This window comes from Letharia lupina (assembly GCF_014066315.1).
Source record: "Letharia lupina isolate WasteWater1 chromosome Unknown contig_12, whole genome shotgun sequence".
Classification (NCBI taxonomy): Eukaryota; Fungi; Ascomycota; class Lecanoromycetes; order Lecanorales; family Parmeliaceae; genus Letharia; species Letharia lupina.
Window position 1 is genome coordinate 771,810 of NW_023502981.1, and position 20,536 is coordinate 792,345.

General features: G+C 48.8%; 3 protein-coding genes across 3 annotated transcripts; 1 reads left to right on the forward strand and 2 right to left on the reverse strand.

Annotated features, from left to right (window-relative positions):
* Window positions 1-1,593: 1,593 nt before the first annotated feature.
* On the reverse strand, window positions 1,594-6,814 carry HO133_001264 (uncharacterized protein; the record flags this gene model as incomplete). Its single annotated transcript, XM_037292194.1, has 5 exons — window positions 1,594-1,644; window positions 1,701-1,972; window positions 2,018-2,173; window positions 2,227-6,561; window positions 6,631-6,814. 5 exons carry the CDS (start codon window positions 6,812-6,814, stop codon window positions 1,594-1,596), a joined length of 4,998 nt encoding a protein of 1,665 aa, XP_037151613.1.
* Window positions 6,815-7,254: 440 nt separating this feature from the next.
* On the reverse strand, window positions 7,255-8,355 carry HO133_001265 (uncharacterized protein; the record flags this gene model as incomplete). The annotated part of the gene is made up of 2 exons (XM_037292195.1): window positions 7,255-7,956; window positions 8,023-8,355. 2 exons carry the CDS (start codon window positions 8,353-8,355, stop codon window positions 7,255-7,257), a joined length of 1,035 nt encoding a protein of 344 aa, XP_037151614.1.
* Window positions 8,356-10,881: 2,526 nt separating this feature from the next.
* Window positions 10,882-20,145, forward strand: HO133_001266 (uncharacterized protein; the record flags this gene model as incomplete). The annotated part of the gene is made up of 9 exons (XM_037292196.1): window positions 10,882-10,942; window positions 10,993-11,046; window positions 11,094-11,136; window positions 11,193-12,602; window positions 12,656-12,996; window positions 13,047-17,556; window positions 17,610-18,000; window positions 18,055-19,122; window positions 19,171-20,145. 9 exons carry the CDS (start codon window positions 10,882-10,884, stop codon window positions 20,143-20,145), a joined length of 8,853 nt encoding a protein of 2,950 aa, XP_037151615.1.
* Window positions 20,146-20,536: the final 391 nt, after the last annotated feature.

Below are 20,536 nucleotides of genomic sequence, written 5' to 3' on the forward strand. Positions count from 1 at the left end.
TGCATTGCCCGAATTGTAACGCGCTTACCTCTCACACTGAACGAGATGAATACCCCGGCTCATGTCATGTGCGCTTAAATCATGTATATTCTGTGGATGGAAAAGCCATATAATATCCATGAACCGCTTGCGCTGACAGGTGAGAGGGTTCCGGCCCTATGTGCAACAAATGTGGATGTTCAGCCGGATCAGCACTTCGAAAAGGAAGGAAGGCAGACGAACCTTTTTCGAACAGCGGGAGATCGAGAGAGTAATATTAGTCGACGCACAATGTATTCCTGCGTCCAACAACAACATTGTGTCCTTCTTAAGAACAGGAGATGGAACAGGGTCCATCTCCTTCCCTGGCCGCGCTGACGTTGAGGGGGTAGCAGACGATACTCCTGGTTCGCAAGACATCTAAGCTGGTGGTGTAGCCATAGAAATGGATGATGTTCACCGATTGCTTGCAAACCAATCCGGAAACATCTCTAGTGCGGCTGACGTGGGAGATCTACAAATCTTGAACGTTAGATCTGGCAAGATTGAAGGCCATCTGCTTTTTACGAAAAGTCGACGACTCCCACATCATCTGAAGCTTCTGGAAAATGAGATCGTCCGCCAATTCGGAATCGGACCCAAGCCCGAGAGTATCCACTTAGGCAAAAGGAACGTTGCTCATGGTAAAGTATCGCGGTGGTACGAACCTCCTGTCGAATTGGAACTGAATACCACGACGTTAACGAGATGGAAATTGGCTCCATCGGTCATGCGGGACCAGTACATATAATGGGATCAGTACAGAGCTCGGCATTTTTTCTCGGACACTCCTCAACTTCTCAAAGGTCCTCCATACCAGTATTCACGCATAGGAGTACCCCGCAAGCCTTCTCAATGACAATCTCGTCGACCCTGAAATCCAAAATTGGCCCGGTAAATATCTCTGTTGGGCAAGCAAATACATGGGTGCCCATTACAATTCTCAGCCTCGCAACCGGCCGCTACGGAGGCCTCCACGCCGCCGCTTGGCACGCATACTCTCCTATTTCCCTCAAACAGCAGTGTTGGCGGTTTTCGGCAATATACATTACAGTGTCAGGCGCCATCTGGATAGTGAGCCTAATGTACCACAGCATATCCATTCACGGGAGAAGTGAAGCTAGCTGATAGTATGTTCGGAACAGCAGTAACCTTGTTTAATTCTCACTTGGCGTATTATTTGCTGTCTGTGTGGATTTTGTATATCTATTTGCGCGGCCTTTTCTGGTGTTTGAAGCTTTCCTTAGCCTGCGGCGGATTCCTGTCGATGCTTACAAGAAGTCGGTGTCATCCCAGTTTGCCCCTCATTTATACCTTTTCGTTCGTTTTGAACTTGAACTAAAGGTTTATGGAATTTCACTTAAGGTGTCAGCAGTCAGTTCGGCTTTCAATATATCGAGATGCAATGGTATTGAAAGCCGTTTTACTGTGTTTGAACTTAATCTTATCAAGGCTAGACGCTGTTCTTCTATACCCACCGAGGCCTGAAACATTGGCTACACAACCTCTCTCAAGGATCGATCAGGCGAGCAGTCGATAGCCGCGGCCCCGTTCAGTATTACTTCTCAGGTAACATCAAGTGAAGGCTGTCCTCCGTGGCTTCTGGGTATCCCGTTGCTCTTCATACTAAAAACAATGTCAGCCTCAATCCGATCAATTAGGTATCGATCTGCATAACCCACATCCAAAAAGCCCGTCATCCCGATGAGCAACATAAACAGCTCCACCAATTCTTCAATATCAACACCTGCATCGTCAAACGACACTCCACCTATCCTAGCTTGCCGTTTGAACATTGATACGACAAGAGGCCGATTCTCCGTCAGAAATACCTTTGCGCTTTCGATGCTTTGCTCGTTTTGAGGACCTCGACTAAGGACCACGGAGGTGATAACACGTGCGATGGACAGAAGTAGCCTGTAGTACTTGGCTAGAGCCTCTGGGTTGTCGATTTCTACATTTGTTAGTATGGCTGTCTTGGCTGGACTGCAACACTTACCAACTCCAATGTCTGGATCGACGGAGAACAGTCCAGATCCGCGTACCGCTTGGAATAGTCCGCTGTTCATGACATGAACTGCTCCACTCCTGCTTTGGGAGATGCTCAGCAGTAGGGCTAGTTTGGTCTCGTAGTAGGATAGTAGAACGGGAACATCTGTGAAGATAGTATTAGCATTAGCATCATCTATACTCGATCAGTCCTCTTACCCTTCGCATTTGTTTGCCGTAATTCTTGTGGTATGCTCTCGATACTTTCGACAAGGACCTGTAGAAAATTTGTCCTCACCAAGGAGTCGATGATGTAATTTGACTTGTCGACCTTGGCCATAGCGGCTAGGGAGTCCAGCAAAAGCAATGCGGATATCCTACAAGGTGCGGATGCGCCGAAAGCGTCATCGCACACAACATTCATAGTCCTCTCGCCAGTCGCCCTCACAGTCTGTATACCGTGGCGTCGACGGATTGGAGCGTCTGAAACGACAGCCATGCTGCCAAGATACCGATAGCAAATCTTGTAAAGTACTTCGCGAAGTTGCATGTCGACATTGGGACGATTGACAGCCCGCAAGGCAGTCCGGAAGACCTGAAAAAGCCTGTCGTTCGCGACGTCTCCAGCCCGGGATCGATCAAGAGCCGAGGCCTCGAAGTCAAGCTGGAAAAGTAATGCTAGGATGAGTTTGGCTATTTCGATAGCCTGTTGTACGTTCGTTGAGGCGTAACCTTCGAGCTTTGGCGTGCTCAATTGCAGGGCCTGTAGAATCAAGGCTGCTTTGCCCGCTGGGTCGAGACTGCAGGTGCCGATAGAAAGGATTAGCAGTTCAGCCCAAGCCTTCGTGGTCTGTAAGCTTGCAAATGTCAGGACCTGCCGGCTGTTCCCTGTCTGGAAGTAATGCAAGATTCGTTGCGCCTCCTCACCAGCCCGCTGTTCTTCGTTTGCATCTTGAAAGCGTCCAGATTTTCGTAATTCGTTTGCTCGTAACGCGATCATTTCGTGGATCATCTTCATATCAAAAGATTCGACAGGCTTCTGTAGTCCCGGCCCCGTACTGATGCTGAAATCTAAGCTTGCAAAGTAATTAAGCTGAGGCCAGGAAATGTCACCTCCAATGTCCAGCTCAATGAAGTCGAAAAGATCAAACACTGTGGGATTTGGTATTTGCTCGCCGTCTGGCATCAACGTTGATCCGAGCAAGGTAGAGAAGATTTTGGCCCGCAAAGATGATGCGCCATTAGCAACGGCCAAGCGAATTGCCGTGCTTGTGTACTCAAACAGAGAACAACGATACCAAAGGCAATGTTCCAGCGCCTCCACGGATTCGGTGTACGAGAAATCAGAATCCCGAATTGACCGTCCATCCCATACGGTGTGGGGCCCAACCGTCCGCTGTCTCAGAAATAATGCGAAGAGGCTTTCATCGGCCTGCAGTTGATGCATGGTGAGCAAGGATGTAAGAGGCGAAGCCCACAAAATTGAAAGGACCTGCATGCCTTTCTGTTTTATGCCAAGCGCCCATGCCTGCAAAGACTCTCCATCGCCATCCGGATATTCGATAGCCAGATTTAGAACGGCATGGAAAAGAGATTGTTTCTCCTCAAATGAACTGCTCTCTTCTACATCCACATTCGTGCCTTTGCAAGCAAAACCCAGCAAAGCATGTGCTAATGTGGGTGTGTCAGGCGAGACAGATAAGCAGTGGATCAAAAAGTCTAGTATGACTGACTTGATGGTCCACCCGGGAGCACTGGGCCCTTGGCTTAGTTCTCGCAAGTCCAATTCCATTGCATGGCACAATGACCGGGCTATGGGATCGATACCATCGTGCTGTTCTACAGCGCTGATCAAACGATTACCATACAGTCTTTGATTCAGTCCTGGAGTCGCTTGGATGTTGAGTTTCCTTGAGCTTGCAAGTTTCCCCAAAAGCTCCAGGGAGCCCACCGTGAGCTCCTGAATACCAACACCAGAGTAAAGACCCAAGGCGACTACCAGGTCCACCTTTAATGCAACGGTATCCTCAAATGATGCTAATGACGGATTTAGAACCGGTCGTCTACGCCCCACTGATTGCATTTTGATAAGAGGCCGCACAATGTCCAGGTACGTAGACTGAAGATCGATTATAAGATTCATGACTTCAATAGTGCGAAGAAGACCAAGAACGAGCGGAGAGTTGGGCGAGGCACTCGAAACCTCTTCGATCTCATACTCAGCGCAGGCGAAGAGCTGATATAGCACGCGGTCGTTGAACATCCATTCCATTACGCGGCTGAAAGGGTGTAGGCGGACATATGTCAACAAAGAAGATGTATTCATAGCTTCGTCGACAGCCATTGTCGAGCGATTCGCCAGGATTACGAGGTCCTCGTTAAAAGTACGCAAACAGAGCGCTGCAAAACTTAAGATGTTCAAGGTCATTATCCTATGCTGGAGTTGGTCTTCTCCATGTGGTAGCCTCGATGCAAAAATTCGGTCAAATACGAAGTCAATGTACGGTTCAATGCCTGCCATTCGATATGCAGAGCCTAATGTTTCTGGAAACGGTAGCTGGTCATTGAGCCCCGCATCTGGGACAGCTGGACGCACGAGGTTCTGTAACAGACAAATGAATTCGCACGTCTGCTCAAAGCTTCCAGCGATAGCTGGAAAGGTCACTTCTTCTGCCCAAGCAGCAGGAGTTGTGGCCTTCGGCGGTCTAGGAAAGTTGTGAGGAGAGAAAGCGCCAGAAATCCAATGGTCCAGAGACGTCCAAACAGTCAAGCCAACCTCTACCGATTTCTCCGTCAGCAAGGATCGAACGAGCTTGAAGGCACACGCTTGTAGACGGCTTGGGACAGTGCTGTTGCATAACTGGAAAAGCACTTCGAGAATGGGAAACCTTGGTTGGGCCATGATCCAAGCTCGTACTTCTGCACTTTCCCCACAGAGATGGGTCGTCAGTCGTAGATAGCTTTCCAGCATGTATGCGCTCTCAGGCTCATCGATGTCATCCGGATTACGTTTTCCGCCAAAGTGGTTTGTAGAACGATTGGCAGTTGGCTGCTCACGGCTTTTGGAGGTGTAGAGGCTTAGCTCGGCAAAGATCTGGGTCCAGCTCAATGAGGTCGACCTGCGTATCTTGGCAGCTACCTCGTTACCTTCTTCAAGAAGAAACCGATGCGCAGATCCAGCGGATTCTTCGCCTTCCGAGATTGAACTCAACATTTCGCAGAAAGCACTTACGCATGGCGTAGACTGTCTTCTTGACGCCCACTGCAGGAATCCATAGAGATTGCTATCCAAGTCACCCCAAAAAGCTTGCGCAGCGTCGGCGCGGTGGCTGAAGGCAAAAGAGATAACCATTAAAAACCTCTCCAAGTGAAAAGCTTGCTCTGTAACACCATCCATCGGAAGGCCTGACCGGAGGTTCTTTCTTTGGTCGTCTTCTTCCAATTTAAAGCGCCGTAAGGTGTCTGGCATGTTGGTAACGAAGGTGTCTACAAATGCCTCAAATTGCTCCATTATTAGTTGCTGGAAATATGTCGAATACAACGGTAATTCGTCGGGCAGAGGCACCGAATCTCGAAGCAAAAGGTCAAGCAATCCTGTCCTTGCTGGATCATACCACTCCTCCCGGATGACTTGTGAGCAGACGGTAAGAGTGCATTCAAATGCGCCATCTCTCAAAGCCTGGGAAAATGCCTCTGACCGAGCCTGGGCCTCGGCTTCGAGATCGACGTTCTGTATAGGAGATCCTATGGGCTGTTCGAGATACCATCCCGAGTACTCGGACAGCCACCAGGTGATCATAGCGGCTTGAAGATTTCGTAGGATCCACGGTGCCTTGTCTTTATTGTCCAATATCTTGCTATTAAGCATTCTCGCGTCCCGCAACGCCCCGCCTCCATCCGGTGACCCAAACTGGGATGTGAACGCTGTTATCATCGGTACATAATGAACGGCTATACTGTTCCATCTGTCCAAAAGTGGAAGATAATCTAGGAGTTTGTGAAAATCCTCAACACCAGTATGACCTGCTTTGATTAGGTAGGTGACAATTGCCCCTAACGATTCGTGTTGCTCTGCAAGGCTCGACTGCTGGTACTCTAGAATCTCCGTGTACTCGGTCCTTGCCGTTTGTCCCAGGGCTATATTTCCTTGATGACGCTCCCCCAAGGACTGGAGCCATTTCTCAATCCCAGCCATTGCATTGAAACATCTTTGCGTGTATAGGGAGCCATTCCTAGCCGGGCCGTCCTTGGTCTCAAGGATCAACCCGACCAGTTGACGCGCTATGTCTCGCACACTTTCTTCTGTACCTTCTAGATCGTGTGATTGTCTAAGCAGAAGGCGCATGCATTCGAGAAGGAAAAGTCGGCGCTCGTGGAAGTGTATTATTGCAGATGCACCTTGCGACCTATCAAGCCTTTTTGCATCTTGCCCGGACTCAATCAAGAGCCGTGCTGATTCAAGCTCGTCTAGATCGAGTGTATCGGCAAGTTGTGCAGCGGTTTCCTGGAATTTTTGGTTCATGTCATATTCAACCTCATCGACGGTAACTGGCCCTATGCAGAAACCTCGAGTCAGTCTCTTCCCACGGCAAGACCACAAACTTGAGCCTTCAGACTTCTTACCTGACGACAGCGCTTTGCGGCTTGCCTCATTCTTTGCCGGCTTGTCAAGAAGTTGCCTGAATTCATTGACACGCGCCTCAAGATCAGCCCAAAGCCGTTCGACGTTGCGCAGCCGGGATGCTTCCAAGGCAAGAAGATCTTGATGAAGACCTCGCAGACCCGCCAATCCCCCGGAATTCTCCATAAGGGAGTGAATATGTGTGGGACAATATGTTGTCACAGAGTATTGACTATTGAGAGTGTCTTAGCTGACGCGAACTGTTTGCGGCAAACGCGCTTGAAAATTAGCGTAAGAGCCCCTGCTAAAGTACATTAAAGTCTAAGTCGGGTAAGGCGGAGGACAGGCGGAATCGTGGTTCAGGAACATCAACATAGGTAACCTATCAAGATTTAAGACTGAGGTTGAGATTTACTCCGCAGTCATAAATCGCCATCCTTCACATCGAGCGGCTCCGCTTACATTTAATCACAAATGCCGTCTTCTCAATTAAGCAATATGTGCCCTGAATGTATAAGTCTACATATCAATCGGTTCAAAGAGCTGCCATCTATTCGTGGACTCAACTTCGGCTTTTCCCTGATCACTGTAGCGTACATTCCCAAATTGCTCTAGTACAATTTACTTCAAGAGACTGCAATTGCAAGAGGACCAACAAGTGTTGCGTCCTGCAAATCCGTGAAATCCAACGGCTGCAACGTCGTCAATGCCACAAATGCAACAGCTTGCATATCTTTCGGCACTGGTGTGATGCCGGATCCTGCCCCAGTAACTGTCACCGGTGTGTACACTGGCAGGTTGTACTGGTTGACCCAGGCTGCATACAGTTGCTTCCCCTTCTCGCGCTGCACCCACGCCTGCTGATCATCCCATGCAAATGATATGGTTGACGGATAGGAGGCGCTCGCAAATGATGGCGGTTTGGCAGGATCGAAAGACAGTTGTGGGTAAGTTGGTAAAGGAACTTCGACAGGACAACTGCCTGGCACAGTGTACCGCAACCCGATATTGTATGCCCATGCGATAGGAATCGCGGTGTCAAAGGGTGCTGGATTTGGAACGACGCCGTGAAGGATGCGCAGAAAAGCGTCATGGCGCGTCTCGACCCCTAAAATGGCAGTTGTTGCTGGGGAAAGAGCAGGAGCACTTCCGCCAAGTTGCTGTTGTAGTCCAATGACGCTGCCAAAGTTGGTAGAAGTGATAAGATTGGCAACCCCAAGGAATTCGTCGAAGTTCGTGGCTGGAAACGTGTACTTGCAAGGTGGGACCACGGGCGCTGAGTTTAGGCGGAGAACAGCGCCAACCGTGGCAACGTGAACTTCTTCTTGCTATTTATCATGTTAATGGTGAAGTGGTGAACCCAAAGGATTCTATAATCCGGATAGCAAGCATACTGCAGCAATTTTTTCGATTATTTCAATAGTGTCGTTCAAAAGCAAATCACCAGTGGTGTACACCCCACTAGTCAGGTTTTGGATGGCGTCTGAATAAAAGAATGCTTCGATGTTTTCGAGCGAGGCCAATAGTTGCAAACCCGTTACAGCTATACCTGTGGCTACCGCTGCCGTATTGTTTGGTAATGTACCCCCTGCAATCAAGCTAATATTAGAGTTGACCACACCTTGGGTGAGTTCTGCAGGTGGTGGAAATGCTGGTGCCGCATAGGCGAAAGGGAGTAGAAGCACAATGGCTGCTTTCATGGTTGATGACATGCTAATAGGAGACATCCTAAGGAGTGGATTTCTCAGAGAAGCAAATTTGAGGTTGATTGAATCATATGTGGTTCTACACCACCTCTATATATCCTCTCGATCAATATGGATGCTTCCCTGGGCTACGCTTAGCTGCCCCAGTCAGTATGCTACATACACATATACGTAAGCGTCCGTCTTATGGACGCACTTCAGCGCCGCGCATTCCTAATAGGGTCTAGTCGGATTTTGAGCATCCAACTCACTATGAACCAGCAGATGCAAAGACGAGAAAAGCAGCAATGACTCAGGACAACATCAACGTGAAGAAGCGATCCCATGCAGTCAGCATTATTCCTAACACAGATCACGTACACGAGGACGGAAATAACATCAAAGGTGGTGGCTGTTTCTCTGATTCGCTACATCGCAACGAGATGCATTCCTATTCGGGACTAGCTCGTCTCTGTCAGGACCGTTCAACGCCTGACAATGACCATTCTCTTTTCCCCCCGCTCGTCCTGAGTCTTGTTCCTGGGACATTAATCGTCTCGAAGTCATCACTCAGCAACAACTTAGCGAAAGTCCCTGCGACGACAGCATGGTCTTCTGCGGTAAGCCCTTAAAGAGCTGTCAGCCATCTCGGCGGCGACGTAGTAAGGTGAGAAGAAGAATGAGAAGCCAGACTAAGCTGAACGTGCATTTGGGTCATGCAGTCTTCATATAGCGATAGGAAATGAGAATCACCCCGCTCAGTCTTCCGACGCTGCTCATCGTCCTCCAATTTAGCAAGAAGCGTCTGATAATGTTCGAGCCCGTAAGCACTCACAGCTGTCATGATGTACATCGAAGAGAACAAGGGTTCTCGGTCGATTATTAATCGACTTAGAGTAAGGCGTGCTAACTATATTCTTATACATGATGGACGAGGACGACCTCTTCTATCGCGCCAGACGTACCTCAGCCTCGCCTACGCGCCAGTCAGGCAGTGTCAACATGAAAGGAACGGAAGTGGAATAATATGATGTGAAAGAAAGGCCAAAGGCACCGAGGAGGTTTGATTGATCAAAAGTACCATTAAGATATTCGAGAGATTGCGCATGGAGCGCTTTAGCAGCGTAGAATTTAAAAGTGCGGGCCTCCCTGTACCTCATCATTATTGTCATGCCCACTAGACTTTACGGCCCTAAGTGTTGACTTGGTCTATTGAGGAAAACATACTTACATTGCGAACTTCGGGGACGCTGCGTGTCATGGCTTTTTCAATCTTGGAATTGGTTCTCAGCATTCATTTCTCTTTGTGATTGCAAGCGCAGTCTATAGGCTGACGCCCTACATCCACCATGCATCGTCCGAGCAAGCATAATTTCTGTTGGCCCAGTATCTTATTGATCCCATGTCCACCAAACACCTTCAGAGATAGTAATTGAAAGAGTGCCGTCCTAGCGAAGGTTGTGGCTGTGTGCAGAGCTTACACTCTGGGGCGAACGTCTTCTATGCAGACATCACTCATGGAAGACGACTACCTCATTCGTTAGCTGGGTTCTCAATCTCGTGTAAGCGTGCAGCGGCACACTGACATGTGCTGCATCCCTTGCCAATTTCTCCATTTACCCTTCCTACCCTTTAAGCATCCTCCGAAAAGCCAGTCCTCTTCTGGTATGAAACGTAATCTCCCCCAACGCCCTGAGTTGCGCCAAATCCATCAAAATCGCCTTCTGCGTCGCCATGCGCACTGCTTGTTCGAATCCAGTACTCCGCAAGTTCTTGCGCAAATAGCGAACAGGAAGAACCCATAGCTCACGACGCTCTTGATGCTTCGCGAATGTCTCATCTTTTATTGCCGTGCGGCACTTCTCTTCCAGGTCTCGAGTGCCAGGGATCTTCAGGGGACGACTCGATGCCGTCTTTGCCGAAGTCAAAATAGACGTCCAGCTCCTCCGGATTTTCCAGCCCCGCGGAAATCAGCGTACAGATTCATTTAACAGAGGTGTCCGAGGCAGACACGCCGTTTGTTTTGTAAGATAGCTGACCGTGGAACGAGCGCGTCCGTGGAAAAATCCACATCGCTGGTATCAGCTCCATGGAATACGGGGAGTGTCCAGGAGCCCCCAATAGAGACAAAAGAGCTAACGACTTTCGTTTCGCTGGGAGATCTTGTCCCTGAGACATCCGGATTCAACAAGCTAGTTGAAATCTGTCACCCTGCCACCCTTATAGCGGCGTGGGTATTTCGTGCCAACACAAGCACTAGCGCGCGTCTGCGTTTCTCGGCCTCAACCCACTGCCAAGAAATCCAAAGAATTCTGCATACGCTAAAAGGGAAAGTCTGCCGACAAAAGTTTGAAGATGCTCTTTCCTCGCTTTCCAATTCTTACAACACAATCATTTGGTATGGGCCACTATGTAGTAGTGTATGTAATTACTTGAATATATGAACAAAGAGTGTGTTGAATCGATCTGCATGCGTGACGCATCAATTCCTAGTCACCGAGTTTATAAACATGCTGACTCCAACGTCTGCCTCGACACTTTCCCTACGGTCTGTTTGCACTTTGCATGATGGCGCGGGTTAAAGGCCTCAAGAGGCTCAAGGACGAGCCCGGTTTTAATGGAGCCATTGGTGAGTTGATATTCAACCTTGGAAAGAGTTCGTCATCACAAGCTGAACAGAACAAGAAAACTTGCGTTCTGAGAGAGTGGATGAGCGAAGCGTCGCTCTTATCGGTATGTTGTCTCCCACGCAGCCCCGATTTCCCTAAGATCAGAAATAGATTTGAGAAGAATCATCAACTCGAATCGTGAGAATGTGGACTTGTACGTAGAGCCTCATCCACCATAGTGAGAAATTGGGTTTTGACATGCCAATACAGGGTGGATGCCAAAGACGATTCTTATCATACAGTCTTAGAGTCTGTCTTCCGAGCCGCCAAGATTGAAAAATCCAACTATGCCAGAGCTTCCAAGTCTACAAAGACTAAAATTGAAGGTCGATTATCCGCTTGTGCAGCCTTGGTCCGAACCGTTGTCGAGGTTGGCCTAAGAAAGTTGCGTTACAAAACAGTAAAGGCTCTTGTGGAACATATCATTCAAACACTACAAACCGCCGATGGTGGCTACTGTGAGCCTTTGGTCCCCGATTACTTTAGAGCCCTTGCGACGCTGCTTGAATACAAGGCTCATCCAGAACACTTTCTTGGAGATGATTGGCACGAAGTAGTTGACTTCTGCGTGCAAGCGGCTCGTGATTTGAACAAACCCTCCGAGCCAAACGAGTCTGGCTTGTCGGGTGGAAGCAGATTTCTCAATGGCTCAAGGTCCAATCGAAACAGTCATAGTCGTTCGGCAACGCCAAGCACGATTGGTGATCATGGCCGTAAGTCAAGCAATAACATCTCCCAGCGCGCTACCCATTCCCAACTCAAGGGCAGCGATGATCAAATCGTTCTTTGTCTACAACATCTTGCTTCAGTGCCAAACGCACCCATTTCCGACAGAGCAGATGTGATTCTTGCAACATTGGTTGGAATTCTTCAGTCATATCATAAGGCCAGCTCGACACAGCAAGCTGCTTTCGAATGCATCAATTCAATAATGTCTCGTATTGTTGCCATTAACCTCGATCTTTCCTTGCGAACCATGAAGAGGGTGATCCCACTGCTGCGACGATGCTGGGAGCCTAAAGAGGGTGCTGCCACTCTCAACGATACACTCCTAGCCTTCCTCTCATACGGAGAGATCCTGCTGCCCCGTATGATATCCGAAGATCAGACAGGCGATTGCAATGTCACTCTACAGGCACTGGTTGAAGTCTTGCGTAACGATTACTGTTTACGCAGACCTAGGGGACAACTACAAATGGATGACCTTGTCCTTTTGGATCCCTGCTGTTCCACATCGAGGCAAATGCCTTTGAGGACCAGGACTCTTCAGGTACGGTTGGACGGATTTAGAGCAGAGTCTCCTTGGTGTCTCATTTCTATGAGCGCGGCTATAACGGTAGCACTCGAAAATGCTGTGATCGTTCGTGAGGACTTGTCAGACGGAGATAAAGTCCAAGACTCCAAAAGACAGAAATTGGAACATCCTTTGGATGACATTCTCCACCATGTAAAAGGGTCATTGTTACCGGAGAAGTTGTATGGCTTGCAGATGTTTGTCTTCGTTTGTGACAGCCTACCATTCGATGAAGGCACTTTGCAGTGTCATCTAGACGTGCTATTGCCATTGCTATCCGAAAGTGACGGCTCAATAGTATCATGGGCTATGTTAGCCATGACTTCGTACGTAGTGTTCTCCAAAATCCGCCTTGTCATCGCTGACTGAAAAATCATAGGGCGGCGAGCCAGACTGCTGCTCGCAAACTCAGCCTCAAGGACTATTGGCTTCGAATTTGGCGGATTGCAGCGCGGCTCATAACATCTACAAGCACGTGCAGAGCAGCATGCCAACTAATGTCACATATCCTCGATCTGGCGCTAATACAGTACGCTGATATCGCTGACATTGTCGATGGTATGACCAAGTCTGTTGATCTCAACGGCCCAGCGGAGTGTGACGAGTCTGCGACTACCCTCTGGACAATACTGGTAGTCTTGAAAGGACGAGGGAATCTTGGCTCCGCGTCTGAGGCATCTGAAAACATTCTTCGTTGGTTGTTCCATCGATGGAGCCCAGGTATGTATTCCAAGCGATGTAACAGGAACGCTGAGTTCACACCTGTACAGCAAAGAGGCGTGACCGTCGTAATACACTGTATATCGCTCAGCATTTCTCAACATTCTGCACTTTGAGACTAATATGCATTTGTCTCGGTCTTGCCACACCCTCCATGGGCTCTCAGTCAGCTCTCAATCTGGGCATGCTAGCCCAAGCAAGCTTAAGAAGCTCAAGAGACAGAAAGCTAATGAAGTATATCCTTTTAGCCGACGACCCACTGCAATGTGAGGAAAAGGTCTCCATCTCCAAGTTGCAGACATCAGACATTAGGCTCGCATATTCGAAATTTCAGATACTCGCCACTTCCGTGATCAACTTCTTCATTAGTGAGGGCTCAGCGCTTCTGCGAAATCAGTTTTCCTCTGCTACGGAATCTGCATCTGGCATGAATGTGGAAGTCATACGCATCACCACCTCCTTCAGTATAATCGGATACGCGTTGCTCTCCAGCCCAAGACTGCATGATGTCCACCAGAGTAAACAACTCCAAGGCATTCTTCAGGACTTGAAGATAGGCCTCAAACAATGCATGTTTCACCACAACGATCATCGAGAATGTATCAAAGGTCTATTAGAGTCATTTGATGCAATTCTTGGACCCATCGATCAATTAGCACTGAGGAAAGACATACTCATGGATGGCGCCATTGCGATGTCGCAAGAGTTTGATCAGAAATTCTGGCACGAAACTCTGCGTTCTGATAGTCCAAGTGCTGTAGATATCGAACAAAACGCAATGGATCTGGACAGTGAATTTGAATCTCATATAAGCACCAACAGGGAGAGGGATAACCTTCTGGATAATACGCACTACGAAGTCGACGCGTCCACGAATGTCACTGCATTTCGAGCGTGTGTTGCTGCTAAGATATGTTTCTTATCCAACATGAAGGAACCTGAAGATCCCGGATCAACTGTTGCATCTCGAGCTATCTCGTCCACCATAGATTACCTGACTTCTCTGCAGCCCAGAGATTTTCTTGTGTGTAGGGTCTTTCTCCGAGAACTCCTCGATTCCGGGATACGAATTGCCGAAGACGATGCAAATACGCTCTTAGAGTATCTTGCACAAATAATTATCCACCCATACGACTTGGAGAGGTCTGAAGTTTCGATGGGTGTTTGTTTGGACGTCCTGACTGGTTTGGCGGAAATGTGGATTAATGGTGAAGGCAGCGATCTTGCCGAGGTAGGTGCACAGCTGTACAAATGGTTCATCAGCATTGCCCTCAAGAAGGGCATCTCATCACCCCACGTCCATATCTGCATATCCGACCTCCTTCAAAAAGTCATCAAGATCCGGCCCGAGTACGCCAGAAGTCTTTCATTGGCATCGGCAAGGACATGTCTTTTTGAGGTGTTGGCTCAAGGGAATGTAGCGGTCAAATTTTACATCGGCAACAAGATTGCAGATATCTTCGGTCTCTTTGTCCTCAAAGAACACGAAAACATCCTTGAAGATGTCATAGAGAGTCTCCCGACAGACCGTGACTGGATCGAAGGAATCGCATTGCGACTTTTTGTTCTCGCCCACCTGGCAGCTTCTTGGTCAACGCTTCTGCGACGTTGTGTCTATGCAATATTCGAGACGCCAACGGCCGTTCCTGATTCAGCTGGATATGCAAAGAATTGTATGAATCATATAACCACAAGTCTCAAGCTACACAAATTACAAGATCTGTTCAAGCTGTTTGTATCCCAAATCCTCTACACCTGGCTTGAGACGCAACCTCTAAGCTCCATTCCCTACACTGTATTTGGATACGCTACACTCGCAGAACTCCTTCATGACGTACAAGATGAAATCGTGGGGCATGTTGTTATGCGAGGCAAAGACGACGAAGCAGCGCAACTTGCTGACGACCTTGGGGTGTCTTTTGAGAAGCTCTTAGAGACATCGTTCAGCAGAGCCGCGGCTTACAGCATTGGTCGTGATTTTGCAATGCCTACGTCAGCCAGTACTCAGATTTCAAAAGCTGAGACACATCTCCGGAACGTTTTGGGAAAAGAGCGATACAGTTCACTCATCACCGTACATTTTGCCAAGATCCTGGCACTTTTCTACATCACCATAGATCCTGACGCACAGATAGAAAAGGGGTTTCAGAAACGTCCGGCATCTGCGACTGCATATTCCGCTTACCAAAAAATTGTTTCGAAAGTTCCCGCAAATAAAGAGCTACCACCAGGTCAGCAACCTACGTTCAAGGCCCGATACTTGTTCGACGAGATCGAATGTCTCTGCCGTCGTACGATTTACGACGCAGAATCATTGTGGTCGCCAGAGCTGTACGTCTACGTATTTCGAGAGCTGTTGAACACAATACATCCAGAGTTGGGCTCTCTCAGTGCATGCGTGGTCTTGCGGAGAATCAGAATAATGATATGCATGGCTGGGACTACTGCTTTAGAAGGCTATCCACTGGAGCTGACACTTCACTCCTTGAGACCATTCCTTACGGACGCACAGTGCTCAGAGGACGCCATTGCAATTGTCCAATACCTACTCGATTGTGGAGCTTCTTACCTAAAAGAGGTCCCTTCTTTCCTCACTGGTCACGCCGTCTCCACACTCACCTCAATGAAAGCGTTCTTCGAATCTACACAAGACAGTACGACACAAGAAAGCCAATTTAAGGCAACCCTGTCGAGAGCACAAGCTTTTCATGCCAGCTTTGTCGACTTCCTGGAGAGATACTCGTCACCGCATCTGACCGAAGAGTCGGCAAAATGCTTCAGAAAAATAGTCAAAACCTCCAGCAATATTCAAAATGGCGGTAACGCAAGACTCGGTACTCACGAAAGCGAACTTCTTCTGGAGCTACTCGAGGATCAGCGCTCTGGAAGAAACCTACTGGATCAATCCAGCCAAGATGCGATACTCAAATTCCTGTGCACGCCTTTTGAGGTACCCTCAGACTTCCGCGACGACATCCTAGGGTCAGATGAGCAAGCGGCACGATATGCGTCAGTGGTGTGGAAAACTTGTCAACGAGCTATCTCCTCGCCAAATTATCTCCTATGGGCTGGACGAGTTCTCGGACGTGCGTATGCCAGTAAAGGTCTAATTGATTGGGAGCTAGCTTTCGAAACGAAACTTGGGCCCGAATCGAGATTAAACTCGATACAGGCAATGTCACCGTCTTCATGCTCCAGATCCAATGTTCTACGGCTTTTGTGCGATGTTTTGATGCGCGAGCAGAGTACAAAAGCGGGAATGGCTGAAACGGCCTTGCGATCAATTGTCACCGGGACATGCAATACAGACGACTATCTAGACTGTGAGCGATTTCTTCCGCACTCTTGGATACGAAGCCTGCTTTGGAAACAGTACCGTTTGCCGACGATAGACCTCCGAAATAGAGAAGGGTCAGACTTGCAAGACAGCATAGCGTTGAAGGAGCACCAGGAAGGCTCAGAATGGATTCAAAAACTTGGTATAGCCCTTGCATTTTCGGCTACCGATGATCCGTTCTTGTCAGAGCTCACTCAAATCATCCAATGTCTCAAGGATCTTGCAGAAGATGCCTTCCCGTACATCCTGCATTTGGTGCTGCTCAGAGAGGCTGATGGTCTTGAGACCACGAAGCGTGTCATGTCACAGGCATGTCGACACTTGTTTCAAATGTGCATCAGCAACGAGACTGATGGGACTCTCGTTTATCGAACAAGAGTCCTCCTCAAGGCAATCCTGTACTTGAGAACGCAGCCGTTACCCCACGAAACAACGGAAGCTGATCGGGCTCAATGGCTTGATCTTGACTACCAACAAGCAGCTGCCGTGGCTCTCAAATGCTCCATGTATAAGACAGCGCTCCTATTTTTGGAAATCGACTTCTCTATAGCCGCAAAATCATCTAGGAGGCGGTCATCTGCCATCAATGTACAAGAGCCAACGGAACTCCTTTTGGATATCTTTCAGAATATTGATGAGCAAGACGCATTTTATGGAGTACAACAGCCGTCAAGTCTGTCTTCTATGATGGCACGACTTGAGTACGAGCATTCAGGCTTCAAAAGTCTGTCGTTTCGGGGTGCTCATTACGATGGCCAAATTCGTCATTCAGGTGGAGAGGACCACATCGACGAAGAGAGTATGGTAAGGGCTCTTGATAGTCTCGATCTCAATGGACTGTCTCAGTCAGTACTTAGCAAAATGACCACCACTGGGCCAAACGCTATAGATTCTGTGCTCCGTACTGCTCGAAAGCTCGAACAGTGGGATATATCAGTACCGGCATCACACAGTAGCAGCGCAAGCACAATATTCCGAGTCTTTCAAGGCATTAACAACGCCGTAGACTCTCTGAGTCTGCAGACTTCCCTAAATACTGGGTTCACGGACTCCATGAATCAGCTCATGGTGGGCGAGGGTGCAAAATCCTCTTCACACGCCATCTTGGGCAGCCTGGCGATAGTGACAGAAGCTGACGAGGTCTTCTCATCCAAAAGGTCTGAGGAGCTGTACGAAGTGCTAGGGCGCTTTAAAGACCGCGAACTTTGGATGCACTCTGAGAGGTGAGACTCAGATCCTATACCATGATGCTGTTCCCAATGCTAAATCGACGCAGTTACGAACATGTCAAGGCAATCATCTCGTGCCGCGAAACTCTGTTCAGTTCACTGAGTAAGAAGCCCAAACTACAAGAGCTGCTGAAAACCTATCCGCGAGACGCTCGTTCCCTCGAGAGCCATCTACTCCTTGCATCTTCTCACATGAGCCGGGCTCATGGCGCTATTCAGAACGCCTTATCAACTGTGACATACCTCACCGAGCTAGTCAAGCCGTGCAAAGAAGTCGGTGTCGATATCAGCGCTGCCGTACGACTGGCAAGCGCAAATGTGCTGTGGGATCAAGGTGAAATGACAGCTTCGATTCGGGTGCTGCAAGATCTTCAAGGGTTGTTAGACTCGCACGTTCAATTGATAGAAGTCAGCAAGCCAGAGCTTCTTGCCAAGCTAGTAAGCATTGAATCGACTCGGTATACCCACTTTCCAATTACTGACAGGGTTCAGGGACATCAGATGTCAGAAGCCAGGCTAGAGAAGCCAGACGAGATCATCACTCGATATCTCAGACCCGCGATTAAGGAGCTTCGCGGGGAGTCCGAGGGAGATGAAGCCGGCGTGGTATTTCACGAGTTTGCATCGTTCTGTGACAAGCAATTGCAGAATGCAGACGGATTGGAAGACTTCCAGCGCATACAGAAGCTTCGCGAACGCAAAGACGCAGAAGTGGGCGACCTCGATAAGATGATAAAGTCAGCAAGCTCCCAAGCAAAGGAGCGAGACAATTTGAAGAATTACCGTGCGAAAGCAAAACAATGGTTTGACATAGATGATCGAGAATTCCAACGGCTCCGTGAGAGCCGACAGACTTTCCTCCGTCAAAGCTTGGAAAACTACCTCCTCTGTCTCAAGGCCTGCGATAAGTACGAAAATGACGCTCTGCGATTCTCCGCTCTGTGGCTCGAAAACTACGAGAGCGACATAGCCAACGAGGCGGTTTCAAGGCATGTAGGCCAAGTCGGAAGCAGAAAATTTGCCGCTCTGATGAACCAGTGGTCCTCACGACTATTGGAAAAGCCTGGACAATTCCAATCGCTGCTCTCCTCATTAGTGCTCAGAATTTGTCTCGATCATCCGTACCATGGAATGTATCAGATCTTCACCGGTTTCAAAACCAAAGGCAAGGATGACGCCGCTGTGAAGAGACACGCGGCTGCAAGTAATATTGTGCAGGAACTCAAAGCAAGCAAGATACAGAATAGTACCTGGGTTGCTCTGCACAACACCAACCTTGTCTTTGTAAAGTTTGCCATCGAACGCCTAGACGATCCGGCGATCAAACAGGGATCTAAAGTGCCTCTACGCAGGTTCGCTACTGGACAGAGGATCGAACAAGACATACAGAAGTCGAGAGTGCCTCCGCCAACCATGAAAATCGAGCTTCGGCCGGACTGTGACTACAGAGACGTTCCGGTAATTGCAAGATTCGAGCCCCAATTTACCGTAGCTTCAGGGATCAGTATGCCGAAGATTATCACCGCCATTGGCACGGACGGTTTAAAGTACAAACAATTGGTAAGTCATTATGACTGTGGAGAAAGGAAGCAAGCTAACACTTCGAAGTTCAAGGGCGGCACTGATGATCTTCGACAAGACTCCATAATGGAGCAAGTCTTCGATCAAGTCAGCAGCCTCCTGAAATCCCAAAGAGCCACACGCCAACGTAACCTCGGCATTCGTACCTACAAAGTCCTCCCTTTGACAGCCACGGCGGGCATTATCGAGTTCGTTCCTAACACTATCCCACTGCACGACTACCTCTTGCCCGCACACCAGCGCCACTTCCCCAAAGACCTCAAGCCCAACAACTGCCGCAAGTTCATCGCCGACGTGCAGACAAAATCTGTGGACCAACGCATCAAAATTTACCGCAATGTCTGTGAGCATTTCCACCCCGTCCTGCGCTATTTCTTCATGGAACGTTTCGAAAACCCAGACGTCTGGTTCGAAAAACGGCTCGCATATACGCGCTCCGTGGCGGCCAGCTCTATTCTCGGCCACGTACTCGGCCTGGGCGACAGACATGGCCAGAACATCTTACTCGATAACGAAACTGGCGAAGTGGTGCACATCGACCTCGGTATCGCTTTCGAACAAGGCCGCGTCCTGCACGTCCCCGAAGTCGTACCGTTCCGTTTGACCCGCGATCTGGTCGATGGTATGGGTATTACCAAAACCGAAGGCGTGTTCCGGCGCTGTTGCGAATTCACTCTCGAAGCTCTGAGGAACGAATCGTACAGCATCATGACCATACTGGACGTCTTACGTTACGATCCACTCTACCAATGGTCGCTGTCCCCACTGCGTCTGAAGAAAATGCAAGATGCGCAAACTGAAAATCCGGCGCTGCCCGGTAATGAGGGAGTGGGAGGGAAGAAAGACAACGAGCCCGGAGAAGCGGATAGAGCTTTGACGGTCGTGGCGAAGAAGTTGAGTAAGAGTTTGAGCGTGACTGCTACGGTCAACGAACTGATACAGCAGGCAACGGATGAAAAGAATTTGGCAGTTTTGTTTGCTGGGTGGGCTGCTTATGTTTGAAGTAATCTTAGATGGGTGGATGAGTTGGGACGAGAAGGGGCTGTGCATGTTGTACATGGCGTTACATACTGTCTTTGCAAAGTGCTTGTTCATACTATCTGTAGCTTTCCCGTAGCGAGTTCACTCAAGAGTATTAAATCATGCCGTATTTACCATAGATAGCACGAATTGCCGGCTCGAAACGTCAATCAGGTCATATGCTTCTCAGAGCGGTGAAAGCTAGAGTTTGGATCCCTCCTTCCTCAAATCGACCCGTTCCGCAGTGCAGCGATCGTCAGGCACGGAAGAGTGCACACACTGGTCCTGTCACCAAAAACTTGTTTGTAAACAACAGCCTGCAGTCGCCCAGCAACACGTTCGAAGATAGCGAGAAGCTCAGGCTGATTCCCTA